Source organism: Schistosoma haematobium, chromosome 1 (genome assembly GCF_000699445.3).
Source record: "Schistosoma haematobium chromosome 1, whole genome shotgun sequence".
Taxonomy (NCBI): Eukaryota; Metazoa; Platyhelminthes; class Trematoda; order Strigeidida; family Schistosomatidae; genus Schistosoma; species Schistosoma haematobium.
Window position 1 is genome coordinate 27,642,883 of NC_067196.1, and position 19,035 is coordinate 27,661,917.

Here is a 19,035-nt window from a genome sequence, read left to right on the forward strand (position 1 = left end):
GCCAACACATGGGAAAATTTTCCAATACTGATAATTGTATTAGTTCATAATGGGAATGAAGCTTAATTAAGTTCTTATCCGATGATCAACAACACTTCGACGATATACCAGCCTAAACTGCCTTACAAATTATATAAACGAACTCTAATTTGCTGCTATCAATGTTTTATAAGTAGCCAACAGTTAACATTTACTAGTCGAATGCTATTTTGAACGATATCACTCAATGAATCTCCACACTACTAACAGTAAAATATTTTAATGAATGATATAAATTATTCTCGTATTCAAAATGTTAAATTTGTAAGGAAATTCATTTTGAAATAAATGATGTATTCTTTGACTATTACTTAGTCCTAGGAGTCTCCTAGCTAATTTTAAGCTTTTTCTATCAATACAGTTGATTAGGTTATTGTCCGTTTGACGGTTAACATGAAGTTACACCGTATACTGTTTGATGAACAAAATTTCAAACTAAGATCTAATCAAATTTTCGAAAGATAATACTAAATAAAAATAAAGTAATTTTAGGAAATCGGTCAGTTAATAACAACGTAGAACTTCGTACGTACGTACATCAGTTCGAGTTGCCATACCACATTAGCACAGAGATGCAGTTATCAGTTCAAATCCCGTAGTGGTAAAGGTAGAAAGAGTATAAGCAGTAATCGGAAAATGTAAATTTATTAATCAATATTAAAAAAATATAGCGGTGAAGAACAGAAAAAGTCAGAAAATTTTATGATCTGAAACAAACAAATTAAAAATAAAATGATATTTGCGGTTACAATTATGACTGATATGAAGCATAAAAACAGGATAATTAATAGAATTTTTACAACTCTATATTTTCATAAAATATATTGTTAATCATAGTATCTGTTATTTGATTGCGATGAAATTGGTTTCCTTTAACGACTTTGACTTGAGATCTATCCAAATCCGGCCATAAATCACAATAGGACAAGAAAGCACGTAGTTTTGCTGGAATAGGCAACTTTTTAATAAGACTAGCATAATTATAATATTTCACAGAGTTGGATTTTTTATAGGCTTGTCTATGAACGTCTAAAATGAGAAGAGTATTTATAATGGAAATATGCTTTAAGAGAATAACAACGAAAATATGTTCTTATGAAATGTTAACAAACTAGTTGGAGAGTAAGTTAGTAAACTTACTACTATTGTAGGTGGTTACAAATTCGATTTCCAGGTAAACAGATGAATCACTTTAAAATATACTAGTCAGTCTACGGAATTGACTTCATAAAAAATCATCATAGTCAATAATTTTCCGAAAAAAATTGTTAAATGTTTCACAAGATTAAATATCTATTGAATATATGCTCTATAGCTAGAAATACCTGTTTAATTGATTGTACTTTCAATCCATCAGTGTGAGATATGCTCTGAATGATTATAAGTAAAAATAGTTCCTCTTAACAATTACTAAAATAACTTTAGATGTACATAAATTATGAAAACCAGGGAATTTTTTAACAGACTATCCTATTTGGTATCTCTGAATTCAAATTCAGCAACCAACCCTCTCGATTCAAACGATCTATAAACTTAAGGGTATCAGTGAGGCTTTTTCCATGATCATGAGCACGTTTTAGGAAAAACTTAGCAGTGTTTTTAATTTGTCTTCATTCATGCATATTTCCATTAAAAACATTATTAAAAAGCTTACCTCCTAATAGCTGGTTTTATAAGACACTATTTATTCTGATGCACAAAGGTAATGCATTTCGGTCGAGAGTAAGGACTGCTAGAGTGACCAACTGCGTAAGAAATTTTTTAATCCTCATGATGCCTTTTCAATACAGAAACGGGAAAAGTAGTATGTTTGGGTCAAAATGTGAATTTTGTTTATCCAGTTAAAAAGACTTCCTGTTATACCAGTGTAGTGGACGCTAATCACGGGGTTGCTTGTAAGTAATATGTAGCTGAAGTGGTATTGAAGTTGCAACGACTGTCAGACAGAGTGAACAGTTTCATTAGATCGAAAGCACAGCGATGGCAGAACACTCTGAGACCAGACGAGAAGTCAGAATACACCAAGATGCAAATGGACGATTGAAGGCTATGTATATGCATTATGTAAATGCTATGTAACTTCTCACAACAAATATACCTTCTTTCAGCCTATTCCCTTCATACGCTAAGAATAATGATATAATCTTTGATTGTTTATTGACTATATCCCATACAAATAAGCAACATACAACCTTATCCTTAACTTGTGATATATCTTACTGTAACTGACAACCTTAATATAAATAAATTTAGGAACATATTACGGCATAAAACAACTTGTCTTATTATTTTATTTGAACACATACATATTGGTACAAGAGTGCGCTAATATATATGCGCCACACAAAACAAGGAGAATTTAAAGAGAAGGAAAAAGAAAAAGGTAAGGAGGGTAAAAAAGAACAATAAGGAAGAGATTGGTGTAACGTAGTGTAAAAAAAATAGTGGTAATAATGGGGGAACGCAAAGGTACAATCAGAAGAAATCTTTCAGGTAAGGGAGACACAACCACTTTTTATGAAGAAAGTAAAAGAAGGTTACAGCAGGATCGCCACTCGCTTCTATTCTGAGCCATATCTGATAACGTCTCTAGCCACTGTTGCACCATCTCTCGGACCCCAGCCGGGGAGTCGTGAAGGACAAACAGAAGCCAGTCCTTTACAGCTTTCTTTCATCCCAAGATACCATGTCATATACTGACCAACTCTCCGCTTTTTCCAATCAGTCCCAGAGTCGGCAAATAATGCACGACTTGGAACTCTCTGGGACGACATTCGTAAAACATGTCCAAGCCACCGAAGTCGGTGTTTCAAGATGGTGACACCGATTGCATTATCGTCTCTGCGCTCGAACACACGATGCCGAACCTCTGCATTACTAACATGGTGTTGCCACTGAATGTCAGCAATCCTTCGGAGACAGCGATGATCGAACACAGAGAGTCGTCTAACGTTCTCGACTCGGAGAGGCCAGGTTTCACAAGCATAGAGCAGAACTGCTCTCACCGGCGCGTTGTAGATCCGACCTTTTACAGCCAGACTAACATCACGAAGGCGCCAAAGGTGGCCCAGATTGGCATAAGCCGCTTTGGCTTTCACTATACGTGCATTAATCTCATCACTCACACCCCCACCAGCACTTATGCAGCTACCCAGATACACGAACTTCTCGACTATTTCTATCTGCTCACCATCCAGAGTGAGTACAGGATTAGAATCCTGCCAGTCTTGTAGAAGTACTTTGCATTTCGAAGGTGCAAAGCACATACCGTACCTACGGACATTGATTGCCAACTAATTAAGTGCGGATTGCATGCCTTGGGCATTATCACACAGTAGGACAATGTCATCCGCATACTCAAGGTCGAGAAGTCCTCCAGGCAACAGATCCACACCACCATTACTTACATTCATCAGAGCTGTTTCCAGAATGCCATCGATGGCAAAGTTGAAGAGGAATGGTGAGATTGGGCAACCCTGCCTAACCCCACTGCTCGAATGGAACAATGGAGAGAGGTGGTTGTATGCCCTCACTCTACCTGAGGTGTTTGTATATAGGGCTTTTAGGATGTTAATAAACTTCTCAGGCACACCCTTCTTCAATAGACAATCCCAGAAAACAGTCCTGTACAACGAATCGAAGGCAGCCCTGATGTCAAGAAACACTACGATTGTTGGCCTTTGATAAGTATGGCGGTGTTCTAACATTTGGCGGAGGGTGAAGATATGATCAATACATCCTCGACCAGAACGAAACCCAGCCTGCTCATCGCGAGTCAATCTTTCTCGGGTTTTGAACAACCTACGAAGTATGACGGAAGCCAATAGCTTGGACGCAATCGGAAGTAGACTTATCCCCCGATAGTTGTTACAGGAACGACGTGAACCCTTTTTAAAGATAGGGACAACTATCGACTCATTCCCTGACGTTGGTACACTCTCTAGTTCCCAAACCTTTGTAAACAACGTCGTCAATTCCTTAGTCAAAAAGTCACCACCATCTTTAAAAAGAGCCGGAGGTAAGTCATCTGGGCCAGGTGATTTGTAACGCTTCAAGAGTTGGAGTTCCTTGCGGACTTCCGCCTCATTTGGTGGATCAGTCGTCACCGGCCATGGAGGGCAGGACAGTCTGACCGATGTTGCCGGAGCAGCAGGCCAGTTGAACTGCCCTTCGAAAAATTCTGCCCATCGTCCAAGACGTCGATGGGTGTTAGTGATTGGCATCCCATCATCCTCGCAGATTATTTCACTCACACCAGACTTCTTGCTGCCAGTGGCTCGGATGAGTTGGAAGAGCTTCCGGTAGTTACCAGATGCAGCTGCTGCTTCCAGCTCATTAGCACGCTCCAACCATCAGGCTTCTCGGTCCTTACGCAAGCTTTGCCCAATTTCCTCACGTAACATCCTTCGTTTATGGTCAAACTCACGGTCACCCGGAGTAGACCGACGGGCTTAAATGAGTTGTAAGGAACCTGCAGAAACCCAGTGCTTATAAGCGGGACGTTTCGCGAACCCACAACTGACTGTACCCGCCATTTTCATGGCGTCATGCAATTGCAACCAATGCTCATCTATACTTTTCGGTGGAGTGGTAGCTAGCCTAGAGGCTAGCTCGGTTCGATACTTACTTGCAACAGAAGTTGCAACCAGCTTGCTAACATCAATCCGTTGATGGCGGTCACTTCGTTGGCCACTGAAAAGTAAGGCAAGATTGGCGCGGACCAAGGCATGGTCAGAGTCTAGGTAGTACTCCAAAAGGAGCGTCAGCCTTGTACACAACCACGCCAGCGGTAGCTGATCGCGATGTGATCAATCTGAGTCCAGGCTTGAGATGCAGAAGGGGACGCCAGGTGGCACATCGGCGATGACTGTGTCGAAAGTTAGTGCTAGCCAGAAACAGGTTGTGGTCTGTGCAAAGTTGCAGTAGACGGTCCCCGTTATCTGACCTGCGACCAACGAGTCCCCATCGGCAACCTAAACGACTCTCTTCTGTGCCTAGACGCCCGACCTGAGCATTCAAGTCTCCGGCTAGTACTACAATATCTGTCGAACGCACTTTCTGGAGAAGAACAGATAACTGGTGGTAAAACTCATCCTTGATTGCATCCGAGCTGCAATCTGTCGGGGCATAGGCGGAGATGACGAAAAGACATCGTTTCTCACGCCGATTTCTTCTCACTTTGATGGAACTTTCTAATCTAACAGCACATAACCGACTGTTAATGGGGATCCAATCGATTAGTGCTACCTCAGCTCTAGTGCTCAGTGCGACACCAACGCCAGCAAGACCAGGCGAAGATGCCACAGGGTCCCCGGATAAGCGCACGTAAAACAAGCTTTTGAAGTGACAGATGGAGAGCGAATTTGTAGTACTTCACCAGAGTCTTGAATACGGGTCTCGGATAGACAGCAAACATCAATATTAAGACTTTCCAAAGATATAGCCAGCCCTATCTGTTGTCCGACCTGCATAAGTGTGCGAACGTTGAAGGCAGCCAGTTTGAATGGTGCACGTGGTTTCAGAAAAACTGCTTCAGTACTCATATTCGGTGGTAACATACAATTTTTAACCGGACAGTGACTCGAGAACGTTTAGATACAGTCGAATTTCCACCAAAGACGAGCCGTTGTATAAGTATAAAAGAGGGTGAATAATGACGTAGTGTTATTATTATTATTATTATTATTATTATTATTATTATTATTATTATTATTATTATTATTATAGTACTAATAATGCGAGTCACTTGATTGTTATTTGGAACGAGAGGAATATTTTCCATAAGTAGATAGTTCATCGTGTTTTTGTGTGCGGGCTGAGATACTGCCCGGGTGCCCAAACCGAAGCAGGTGGTTATCTTAGGGGGCCACTCCCCAAGCCTTTGACCTAAAGGTCTAACCCACAAGGCAATGGAGCATCGTGAGGAGATGCAGTCTCATGGTAGCCGGTGACCAAGGAATTGGTTCATACGCCATTTGTTCCCGCAGGATACTGGAGCCCATGTGCACCATTGGTTTGGGATCCGGTTAAAGCGCCGGACACTCGCTTTTCGTCCTCTCATTTTTGTAAACAACACCCCGGCCACGAGAAGGCAGTGAGTAGGACTTGACGAAAAAGTGAATCTACAGTGACTCTAGATATCCCTGAGATTATTGGAAACAGGGAAACGTAAGTAGGTAACATCAAAACATGAAAATACATAAAATCAAACAACGTAGTACAATTGTGTTCTGTTTATTATTCGTCTGAATCTTAATGTCCATCTTTATGAGCTCATTCAGAGACAACGGTAATTAGAAACGTAATTCATGAAAATGAACCACCAATCTCTCGGTCAACACATTTTCAACACGCACCTATTGATGCAGCTTACCTATGACAGCTAAAACATGTCTCCTGATTGTAACTCGACAAAAATCCATAAGACTTAAAGGACCGAAAGAAAGAACGTGTTGCTGATCACATTCATTAGACTGGCTCCCTGTAAGTGATCGATGCGATGCCCAGGCGATAAATAAATCATGCCAACTGGTATTCCAAATGTTAATGTCGTTATTAAACAAACAATTTGGATAAGATGTACAAGAAACATTATGAGAATTCACTAAGGAAACCCGTCCAAGAGCTAACCAAAGAGCAGTATTAAGTGGGCAAACAGGTCCTGACAGTAGTAGTTCAAATAATAAGATGATATTTCCAGCCGTACATCGGATATTTTCACCATACATACATGAACCAAATAACCACGCTAAGTCAGAGTTTTGAGAATCATAGTTCTGAAATTAGAAAGATAAAGGTTTCTGTGAACAAAAATTATATCAGATAATGCCGGTTCAATGAGAATTTAGGGTTTACAATCAACAAAACAAAGCTTACTCGCTTGAGGGCACGATTAGCATCTTTGAATCGTCTGTACAAACCACCATCAATTAATGTTTTTGGGTTGACCAGAAATACATGTGTTGTTTTCGCAACCAGTTTTTCATGGTCACATTCTTTTGACAGACTTGAATCTTAACAGACTAAAAGATACTAAGGGGAGTGACAACTTGTGTTTAAATAAAAATATGGTTTAATCACCAGTTTATAGAATGACCACTTCAGAAATTCTCAGTGGCAAGCTTTGTAACTAAAATGTCGAGTGACGCCTGTTTATACGAACTTGTACACTTAAAGACAAAAAACAAACCTTAATATATCAGCGAGGTTTACTTTAGTCTACGTGTCATTTTGTAACCTCATTCCAAGTATATACTGAAACCTATAAAACACGCCGGCTAACAGCGCTTAAAACGTAGGTCCTAACAAACTAAAATCTCCCTAAAATCGCCATATCTAGTTGTGATGCCAAGGACAGTATTTAAGAATCATGTTGCAGTTTATGTTTAAAGGATAGAAATTAGTCATTATAGTTAGTTGATAATCACGATATAGATTTGTTTTTTGAAACGACGATAACATACACCGCTCTATATAAACTGATAAGCAGAACAGATACAGTAATCTATAAAAAACATCTAATTTAGAAATACAACATTGAGCATATCCATCTTTTATTTTTATTTATTTATTTGAACACATAAATATTGGTACTCTGTCCGTCGTCCAAGACATTGATAGATGTCAGTGACTGGCACTCCGTCACCCTCACAGATTGTTTCACTCACACCAGACGTCTTGCTGCCAGTGACTCGAGTGAGTTGAAAGAGCCTCCGGCAGTTACCAGATGGAGCTGCTGTTTCCAACTCATTGGCACGCCCCGACCACCTGGCTTCGGGGTCCTCATACAAGCTTTGGATAATTTCACTACGTAGCAGTTTTCGTCTGTGGTCGAACCCGCAGTCACTCAGAGTAGACCAACGAGCATCAATGAGTTGTAAGGAGCCCGAAGAAACCCAGTGCTTATAAGCGGGACGTTTCACGAAGCTTCGGGTGACTTTACTCGCCATTTCCATGATGTCATGCATTTGTAACCGCTGCTTATCTACACTTTTCGATGGGCTGGCAGCTAGCCTAGAACCTAGCTCTGTTTGATATTTAGTTGCAACAGAAGCTGGAACCAATTCGCTTACATGAATCCGTTTAGCGCGATGAATTTGTTGGCCACTGAAACGTGAGATAAGACAAGTGCAAACAAGGGCATGATCAGAGTCCAGGTAGGTACTTCAAAAGGAGCGGCAGTCTTGTACACAACCACACCAGTGGTAGCTGATTGCGATGTGATCAGTTTGAGTTCAGAAGGAGGACGCCAGGTAGTACACCGGCGATGACTGTGCCGGTATTTATTGCTAGCCAGACACAGGTTGTGATCTAAGCACAGTTGCAGTAGACGGTCACCGTACATTGTGACGAGTCCATTAACGACTCATGGACCCAAATAGTCATTGTGTCCCTCTGAATTAATTAAACCACCTACAACCAACAGATCTAACCATCCACATGTCATAAATAAATCAATTAAACGACTGGTAAATTTATTACACCAATTATAAATAAGTGATACTACTTTTACATTTCTTTGTCACATAGATATTAGTACTAAGGTCTGACTTGATCATTTAGAAAAAAGAGCATTGAGTAGATTGTTAATGATACACTTGTAATATCTAAATGAGTAGGGAATAGATTTTCCAGCGTCTGGTGGTTTAGTGCCCTGGACGGCTGAGAGTGGGGAGAGTCCGCTCTCCCCCTCGAAATACTCTCACACGGCCGCGCGTATACAGCCTCTGCCAGGGAAGTCCCACTCATTGCCTTCTCGTGGCCGGGGTGTTGTTTACAAAAATGAGAGGACGAAAAGCGAGTGTCCGGCGCTTTAACCGGATCCCAAACCAATGGTGCACATGGGCTCCAGTATCCTGCGGGAACAAATGGCGTATGAACCAATTCCTTGGTCACCGGCTACCATGAGACTGCATCTCCTCACGATGCTCCATTGCCTTGTGGGTTAGACCTTTAGGTCAAAGGCTTGGGGAGTGGCCCCCTAAGATAACCACCTGCTTCGGTTTGGGCACCCGGGCAGTATCTCAGCCCGCACACAAAAACACGATGAACTATCTACTTATGGAAAATATTCCTCTCGTTCCAAATAACAATCAAGTGACTCGCATTATTAGTACTATAATAATAATAATAATAATAATAATAATAATAATAATAATAATAATAATAATAATAATAATAACACTACGTCATTATTCACCCTCTTTTATACTTATACAACGGCTCGTCTTTGGTGGAAATTCGACTGTATCTAAACGTTCTCGAGTCACTGTCCGGTTAAAAATTGTATGTTACCACCGAATATGAGTACTGAAGCAGTTTTTCTGAAACCACGTGCACCATTCAAACTGGCTGCCTTCAACGTTCGCACACTTATGCAGGTCGGACAACAGATAGGGCTGGCTATATCTTTGGAAAGTCTTAATATTGATGTTTGCTGTCTATCCGAGACCCGTATTCAAGACTCTGGTGAAGTACTACAAATTCGCTCTCCATCTGTCACTTCAAAAAGCTTGTTTTACGTGCGCTTATCCGGGGACCCTGTGGCATCTTCGCCTGGTCTTGCTGGCGTTGGTGTCGCACTGAGCACTAGAGCTGAGGTAGCACTAATCGATTGGATCCCCATTAACAGTCGGTTATGTGCTGTTAGATTAGAAAGTTCCATCAAAGTGAGAAGAAATCGGCGTGAGAAACGATGTCTTTTCGTCATCTCCGCCTATGCCCCGACAGATTGCAGCTCGGATGCAATCAAGGATGAGTTTTACCACCAGTTATCTGTTCTTCTCCAGAAAGTGCGTTCGACAGATATTGTAGTACTAGCCGGAGACTTGAATGCTCAGGTCGGGCGTCTAGGCACAGAAGAGAGTCGTTTAGGTTGCCGATGGGGACTCGTTGGTCGCAGGTCAGATAACGGGGACCGTCTACTGCAACTTTGCACAGACCACAACCTGTTTCTGGCTAGCACTAACTTTCGACACAGTCATCGCCGATGTGCCACCTGGCGTCCCCTTCTGCATCTCAAGCCTGGACTCAGATTGATCACATCGCGATCAGCTACCGCTGGCGTGGTTGTGTACAAGGCTGACGCTCCTTTTGGAGTACTACCTAGACTCTGACCATGCCTTGGTCCGCGCCAATCTTGCCTTACTTTTCAGTGGCCAACGAAGTGACCGCCATCAACGGATTGATGTTAGCAAGCTGGTTGCAACTTCTGTTGCAAGTAAGTATCGAACCGAGCTAGCCTCTAGGCTAGCTACCACTCCACCGAAAAGTATAGATGAGCATTGGTTGCAATTGCATGACGCCATGAAAATGGCGGGTACAGTCAGTTGTGGGTTCGCGAAACGTCCCGCTTATAAGCACTGGGTTTCTGCAGGTTCCTTACAACTCATTTAAGCCCGTCGGTCTACTCCGGGTGACCGTGAGTTTGACCATAAACGAAGGATGTTACGTGAGGAAATTGGGCAAAGCTTGCGTAAGGACCGAGAAGCCTGATGGTTGGAGCGTGCTAATGAGCTGGAAGCAGCAGCTGCATCTGGTAACTACCGGAAGCTCTTCCAACTCATCCGAGCCACTGGCAGCAAGAAGTCTGGTGTGAGTGAAATAATCTGCGAGGATGATGGGATGCCAATCACTAACACCCATCGACGTCTTGGACGATGGGCAGAATTTTTCGAAGGGCAGTTCAACTGGCCTGCTGCTCCGGCAACATCGGTCAGACTGTCCTGCCCTCCATGGCCGGTGACGACTGATCCACCAAATGAGGCGGAAGTCCGCAAGGAACTCCAACTCTTGAAGCGTTACAAATCACCTGGCCCAGATGACTTACCTCCGGCTCTTTTTAAAGATGGTGGTGACTTTTTGACTAAGGAATTGACGACGTTGTTTACAAAGGTTTGGGAACTAGAGAGTGTACCAACGTCAGGGAATGAGTCGATAGTTGTCCCTATCTTTAAAAAGGGTTCACGTCGTTCCTGTAACAACTATCGGGGATAAGTCTACTTCCGATTGCGTCCAAGCTATTGGCTTCCGTCATACTTCGTAGGTTGTTCAAAACCCGAGAAAGATTGACTCGCGATGAGCAGGCTGGGTTTCGTTCTGGTCGAGGATGTATTGATCATATCTTCACCCTCCGCCAAATGTTAGAACACCGCCATACTTATCAAAGGCCAACAATCGTAGTGTTTCTTGACATCAGGGCTGCCTTCGATTCGTTGTACAGGACTGTTTTCTGGGATTGTCTATTGAAGAAGGGTGTGCCTGAGAAGTTTATTAACATCCTAAAAGCCCTATATACAAACACCTCAGGTAGAGTGAGGGCATACAACCACCTCTCTCCATTGTTCCATTCGAGCAGTGGGGTTAGGCAGGGTTGCCCAATCTCACCATTCCTCTTCAACTTTGCCATCGATGGCATTCTGGAAACAGCTCTGATGAATGTAAGTAATGGTGGTGTGGATCTGTTGCCTGGAGGACTTCTCGACCTTGAGTATGCGGATGACATTGTCCTACTGTGTGATAATGCCCAAGGCATGCAATCCGCACTTAATTAGTTGGCAATCAATGTCCGTAGGTACGGTATGTGCTTTGCACCTTCGAAATGCAAAGTACTTCTACAAGACTGGCAGGATTCTAATCCTGTACTCACTCTGGATGGTGAGCAGATAGAAATAGTCGAGAAGTTCGTGTATCTGGGTAGCTGCATAAGTGCTGGTGGGGGTGTGAGTGATGAGATTAATGCACGTATAGTGAAAGCCAAAGCGGCTTATGCCAATCTGGGCCACCTTTGGCGCCTTCGTGATGTTAGTCTGGCTGTAAAAGGTCGGATCTACAACGCGCCGGTGAGAGCAGTTCTGCTCTATGCTTGTGAAACCTGGCCTCTCCGAGTCGAGAACGTTAGACGACTCTCTGTGTTCGATCATCGCTGTCTCCGAAGGATTGCTGACATTCAGTGGCAACACCATGTTAGTAATGCAGAGGTTCGGCATCGTGTGTTCGAGCGCAGAGACGATAATGCAATCGGTGTCACCATCTTGAAACACCGACTTCGGTGGCTTGGACATGTTTTACGAATGTCGTCCCAGAGAATTCCAAGTCGTGCATTATTTGCCGACTCTGGGACTGATTGGAAAAAGCGGAGTTGGTCAGTATATGACATGGTATCTTGGGATGAAAGAAAGCTGTAAAGGACTGGCTTCTGTTTGTCCTTCACGACTCCCCGGCTGGGGTCCGAGAGATGGTGCAACAGTGGCTAGAGACGTTGTCAGATATGGCTCAGAATAGAAGCGAGTGGCGATCCTGCTGTAACCTTCTTTTACTTTCTTCATAAAAAGTGGTTGTGTCTCCCTTACCTGAAAGATTTCTTCTGATTGTACCTTTCCGTTCCCTCATTTCTACCATACTACCTCACACCAATCTCTTCGTTATTGTTCTCTTATTTTGCGCTCCTTAGCTTTCTTTTTCTATTTCTCTTCGAATTCTCATTGTTTTGTGTGGCGCATATATATTGGCGCTCTCTTGTACCAATATTCATGCGTTCAAATAAATAAATAAATAGTGTAAGCCACTATCTTTCTATGATCTTTTCGTATTTATTGGCATGTTATCATTTCTGTGAATTCAAATAATCATGTTCAATAAAATATTAAAAGTAGTAGTTTCATAAAATCTCTAAAAATATGCTTGGATTCAACCTCGTTTACCCTTGACGTGACATTACACAAACAATGTGGTAATGGGAACTCATTTGTTTCCACTTGTAGCCAGATAGAATCAAACATCTTCGTTAAGGATATTAGACCACAAATTTAGCTCAGATATGTTGACGATACTTTTGTCATCAACAAAAGACGTTCCTAAGAACTTTCTCTGAAATGATTAGTACACACTGGTCTAATATCAAATTCACTTTCGGAAATCAAAATAAACACGTTGAGCATTCATTTTCAGATTGTTTAGCCAAAATAGACCCAAGTGGAACTCTAAATCTAGCTATCTATCATGAACCACTACGCTTCAATGCGACACATTTATTCTGTGCATAAAGCTCTGTAGAAGAGAGAACGACATAATTACACCTAAAGAGGACAAACAAAAGGAACAGTAGGCTATAATTAACATCGCATAATTTACTAGTCTTCCTATGAATATTATTAAAACACACTAAAACGGAACGATCTATTGTTGAGTAATAATTCAGATGAACTACCATGGGTTGGTGCTGTGTTTCTATCACACCATCATGGTACAGCAGGTCCCAAAAGAATCTTAAAACTACATACAAATGAAGCACATTACGAAACAACCAACAATTCGACGTGCATTAAATAAATGAACTTTATTCTGGAATTAACTACGAAATGCATGCCGATTAACAGGAATGATTAGGTTGTTACAAACAGTAATATTACATGTAAAAAACATATATACGATCTTAAATTGTTTGAAATGTAGTTTATGAATTATTTTGGGATAAAAATTTTCCTATGGATTAGAACGATGTGGTGTCAGCTGAGAACTGTTAGTTTGTATAAAGAACGAAATTCCATTTACGCCAACACAGAACTGTTTCTACACATTAGTTTGTATCAGTTATGATGCCTTCTATACGGGAGAGTCATCTCACGAAATCTTAACACACGCCAAATAACATCGAAGCTACAAAAAGAACCACCTAATGATACTGTAGAACTTTGAAAACTCCAAATTAGATAGGCAATCGTATTGCATGCCATCTTCGATGACCATCAAACCAATACTCAAATATCAAAACAATTCAAAGAGGCTCTCCCAACTACAAAGGAAGGTGATAGGTGAAGCTGATCATATATTGCTAAACCCCACTGCCTTCAGTAGAAAAGGTCTCACCATTCATCCAACTTGGATAGAATTCTATTCACATTCCACACCATAATTACACATACGAATTCAACTCTACCTTTTCACACTACAAATATCACATTTTCACATCCATTAACATACACACAAATATACAAGTACGTCTGACAATAATCATCTTGACCGAAGTGATATGACATTGACTTAATCAGACCCGGTTTTGATCATACTAAATATTTTTGCTTAATCCCTTTATAGTATTTACACCTGTGTTGATTTGTTTGGTTTATTTATTTATTCACTGAAGAAGTGTCATACAATGAGTTGTAAAACATCAGAAACTTTATTTTCTACCCAGTGGAATATTACAAATACGTTGTCTTTATCATTCCTGTCATATTGCGACTATGCATGGAACATAGTAACAATGAAAAATTGGTAGTGGTTTGATTTTGTGAACTGCTATTTTTTATTTCTAATGTCCCTACTTCTAAATTATCAAAAGGTTCCTAGCCTTCACTTCAAAATAAAATTGTCGCAAACATACCCTTCATTATCTGAAATAAATGACTTACAGCGTTTAATGCTCCTGATATCAATTCAATAGAACAGGGCTCAATCAACAGAAGCTCAACAGAAAAGGGATGTTTTTTGTAAGAATAAGGAGAATCTGAATGTGACGCAAGGAGATAAACAACAGGCAAGTAACGTCGCCTCATAGCTAAATCTAATGGAGTATGACCAAGAGAGTTAGGGGATTCTGAATTCCAACAAAAAGGTGGATTTAAGAGCAGATTAATACACCGACTGGCTGACTGGTGAACAGCAAACTAAAATGTCCAATGCAATAAAGTAAATAATTTTTTATTCATATGTAAGATGTACAAATTTCAATAAGTATGAATGTTAAAATATTTTAGTACATACATGACATTTATTTGATACGTCTCCAGCTGTGACCTTTTGGGGGAGAATTCTTTATTATTAACCTGTTTTAGATTCCCTTGTTTTACCTGAAGTAAAAAGGAGACCATCCACATTTACTGAGGAAATGATTATTTGAAGCTCATTATTCGATGAATGTTTAATAACCACGAGGCTGATTTGTGACTAAATCAAAATCATTTAGTTCACTTATGGGATTCAGGTATTTTAAGCCTGTGTGCGCTTATAAAATTGCACCTGCTTCTTAAGGTCACTTGTAGTCTCAATCAACAGAAGCTCAACAGAAAAGGGATGTTTTTTGTAAGAATAAGGAGAATCTGAATGTGACGCAAGGAGATAAACAACAGGCAAGTAACGTCGCCTCATAGCTAAATCTAATGGAGTATGACCAAGAGAGTTAGGGGATTCTGAATTCCAACAAAAAGGTGGATTTAATAGCATTAAAATAAATAACACAGTTTTTCGGACATTTTGCTGTCGCTGACTAATCAGAAGAATTTCGATGCAAAAAAGCATAACTAGGACTTACCTGATAACTTGGTTACTAATACACAGACTAGCAAACTTAGTGGATGCTAATATCACCAATAAGTAAAAGTAGATAACATAGTGAACCAGTCGTGATAATACTGTGAAATAGCACAATGATAGAATATTGTGCTGTGTGAAATGTGGCTACCACTAATACTGTTACTACTTTTACAACTACGGGACTCGTTTTAGGAACTTCATCTCTCTGTGCTAGTGTGGTGTTGAAAATTGGACCAACGCATGTGTAAGGTGCTACGTTGCGCATGAATGACTGAGGAAAATGATGTAGACAGGTCAATCAGTATCTAGAACTAACATTTCAAAACTTTGCGATGACGACTTATCTGTGAAATTCATAGCCCATCACAGGAATTAAAAAATTTCATTAATTTCAATGTGTAACTGTGGTCCTACCTGTGACTTAGTGGTTAGTATTGGAAATAAAAGTTGGTGATGCTGGACAACCTCGGGAAAATACTGTCGATACGAAAGAACGCAGATGTATAACAACACAGTATTTATTCCTTATCACAATGCACAGAAAAAATGCATCTGAGCCACCGGATGATTTTCAGTCTGACCAGTTACACTCAAATATCTCATAAAGCGAACGAGAAAGTCAAGAGTTTTCCACAATGACATGTTAGAATAGTTGTTTTTGTCCGACCAACTGAAGAATTTGCCTGAACCATCCGAATTCAGCCAGCATAGTAGGCTGAAGAAGCTCGTGAAATACGACTCAACATACTTAACGGACGAGTGGGCTTGGATACAAAATAATGGCGCACAGAAACATAGACACCCAACCATCGAATCTGAAAAACCACAGTAAAAGTGAACACACCTCATCGATCCCCAAGTTGTCAACTATGGAGCAATGTCTAAAACACCCGACCCCCAACCTGTAGGTTCTAGGTTTGAACCTCGTCCCATCTACCTCGGTTTGAGTAGCCCAGTAATGTCACTTGCTCCACCACAAGAAAGTATGGCCTGAAGTGGAACATATCGACTAACGAGTTACATTACCATTTCTTAGATTATGATTTATCTCACTAACCAAAAGAATCATAAACAGTCAGTTTATCTCCCGAGCAGGTTTAATAGGTACGTAACCTATGTGCTTGCGGTAATTATATCCAAGTGCAGACTCACATATGCAAAGCTAAAATTAGCTTCTGGTAATTAAAACGGTTGAACCTACACTAATAGAAATGATCAAATAACATATCACCTAGATTAACGGTTAAATGAAATAGTTAAATCAACGTAACAAAAATATAGCATGCGTTTTTTGACAAAAGTAGAGGTATATACATTACGCCAAAAACGTGCATGGGCATACATGAAGTAGGTTCTCACGTATTTGATGATTAACAAGACTTTTCTCTGTTACTAAATCACTTGTAAACGCAGTCCTTTCGTTTTTTAATACATCTCGCAGTTTGTCAGGACAGTCATTCTTAACCGCTTGTTCAGCTCTGCTCAATGAATTGGAAAACCTTTCCAAAAGCTCAGCCATATGGAAGTTTTCAAAACCTGAAATTTTAAAAACGCATAAAAACATTATCAGTGGCTGGGAATTGTTTTTTAAGTGCTATATGTCGGTGCAATTATTGAAACAAAACCGCTACACTGTAAAATATGGAACAGTTTTTTGTCATTTTATCAGGAAAGTTGTCGACAGTAAGACTACAGGACGAAACTGGGTCGCTTTGAGTAATCAAGAATATCAGAAACTAATAGGGCATGTCAAAATTGATGGAAAATATTATTTCGTAGGAAAAATATAACTTGGCGTGATTTTAAAATTAAGTATTTTCGCGAAGCAAACATCTTTCCTTAAAATTTTAGGAAAATAATTTTAGTGAGACAATATAGAATATAGAATAGAATGGGAGATCTCCCATTTCGTACATTATCCGGGACGATCCTACATTGAAGATATGCATTGTGACGGCGTTTTCGAAATGTACATGCTCAACGAAACATCTCGAAGGTTTGTGGGGTTTCATAGTTAAAGTACCAGCAAGATGAGAGACCCCACAAATCACTTACGGTTGGACAGATCGAAGTAGGAGACGAGTTGTTTGAGCCCTAAGCAACCAATAAAGTGGAACAAGGGGGAAATAAAGCGGACAAAAGAGTAAATAAAATGGAAAAATTAATTTTTCCCCTTCACATCGTGTATTTGGGGGAAATCTGTAGACAAATATATGGGCAACGCAGCAGGGGTATCGGCAACTGACGGAAGCCACTGAGCACTTGAAGGTCAGGCCGCCACAAAACGATCGGTGCGTCACCTCGACAATTTGTAAGGATTTGCAGAAGCGGTTGAATCAAAACACCTTTAGATCTGGATTGAGTGCAGCAACACTGTCTGATAGTGTAACGTACCATGTTTAAATATACCGCAACATGTACTTAAATGGTTCAAATGGTTCAAATGGTTGTGGACGGAATAGAAGAAGCTTTCGCTTAACAGGCTTCCGTGTCTAGTAGCAGGGCATCACCAAATCCTCCAGGCAGGAACCTAGGTATGTTAACAATAAAAGAGGAAAAGAAATTGGTAAATCATAGTGTGATGCTGTCCTTGGTCCTTAAGAATAGATCAAGTTGCCTCTTGAAGGACTCCTGAGAAGTCGCTTGGACTAGCTCGGCCGGCAGCGAATTCCAGCTTTTGACAACTCTTAAGGAGTAGAAGTTGTGTCTACATTCCGTCTTGCTATGTTGTGTTTCCAGTTTCTGGGTGTTACCCCTTAGGTTATTAATCGAACTAAGCTTAAGTAGGTGTTTAAGAGGATGTCCAGAAGTGTTAAGGATACTGTAAGCCATTAGAAAGTCACCTTTAAGACGCCTATACTCTAATAGGTAAAGGTTAAGTTATTAGAGGCGCTCTTCATAAGGTTGAAATTTGAGTCCTCAAACTGATTTCGTGACTCGCCGTTGGATACGCTCCAAAGTGACCTTGTCCTTTTGGAGTGAGGGGGGAGTACTATGTTTCCGTACTCTAAATGGGGACGGATGAAACTATTGAAGATTGTGTGGAAAGTTCTTCTGTCAAACTGGCCAAAAGTGCGCCTCAACGTTACCAGTGCAAGGTTTGCTCGGAAGACATTTTTGTCACAGTTAGCGTAAGAATTTAAGTCATGGGGCACCAGGACTCCTAAATCTTTTTCGACTCGGGATACTACTAGAGAGGAGTTTCCCAAGTTGTAACTGTAGTTTGCGACATGTCGCAGATGGACTACTTTACACTTTGAAGTGTTAAAGGTAAGTCCGTTATCGTCTGCCCAACTTTGAAGTCGAGTCAGATCCTCCTGAAGTGCCTGTGTATCGTCTTGGTTGCATATCTCTCTCCAAAGTTTCACGTCGTCGGCAAAAAGTAATAAATCTGACGTCACCTGTTGAGGAAGATCATTTATGTAGATCAAGAAGAGAAGAGGCCCTAGTACTGAGCCCTGGGGGGCCCCACTAGGACATTCCATAGCCTGAGATAAAGTGAAATTAACCCTGACTTTAAAATGTCAATTTTTCAGGTATGAAGTGAGCCAATCGATTAGAGGTGGTCTGATACCTAGTCGTTTGAGCTTGTTGATAAGACACAAGTGGTTAACCTTATCAAAAGCTTTTGAGAAGTCAAGGTAAATGACATCAACCTTTCCCTTGCAATCGAGGATGCTTGTC

At 40.8% G+C, this 19,035-nt stretch overlaps 1 protein-coding gene across 3 annotated transcripts; it reads right to left on the reverse strand.

Annotated features, from left to right (window-relative positions):
* Positions 1 to 665: 665 nt before the first annotated feature.
* On the reverse strand, positions 666 to 17,773 carry MS3_00006593 (uncharacterized protein). Of its 3 annotated transcripts, XM_051214752.1 has the most exons (5): positions 17,746 to 17,773; positions 16,694 to 16,887; positions 14,451 to 14,705; positions 6,413 to 6,815; positions 666 to 1,068 (listed from the first exon to the last, which is right to left on the reverse strand). In XM_051214752.1, exons 2-5 carry the CDS (start codon positions 16,868 to 16,870, stop codon positions 836 to 838), a joined length of 1,068 nt encoding a protein of 355 aa, XP_051073604.1. In that variant the 5' UTR covers positions 16,871 to 16,887; positions 17,746 to 17,773; the 3' UTR covers positions 666 to 835. The 3 variants fall into 3 exon arrangements, with proteins under 3 accessions (XP_051073604.1, XP_051073606.1, XP_051073605.1); XM_051214754.1 differs by lacking the exon at positions 6,413 to 6,815; XM_051214753.1 differs by lacking the exon at positions 14,451 to 14,705 and having other exon boundaries at positions 17,697 to 17,773.
* Positions 17,774 to 19,035: the final 1,262 nt, after the last annotated feature.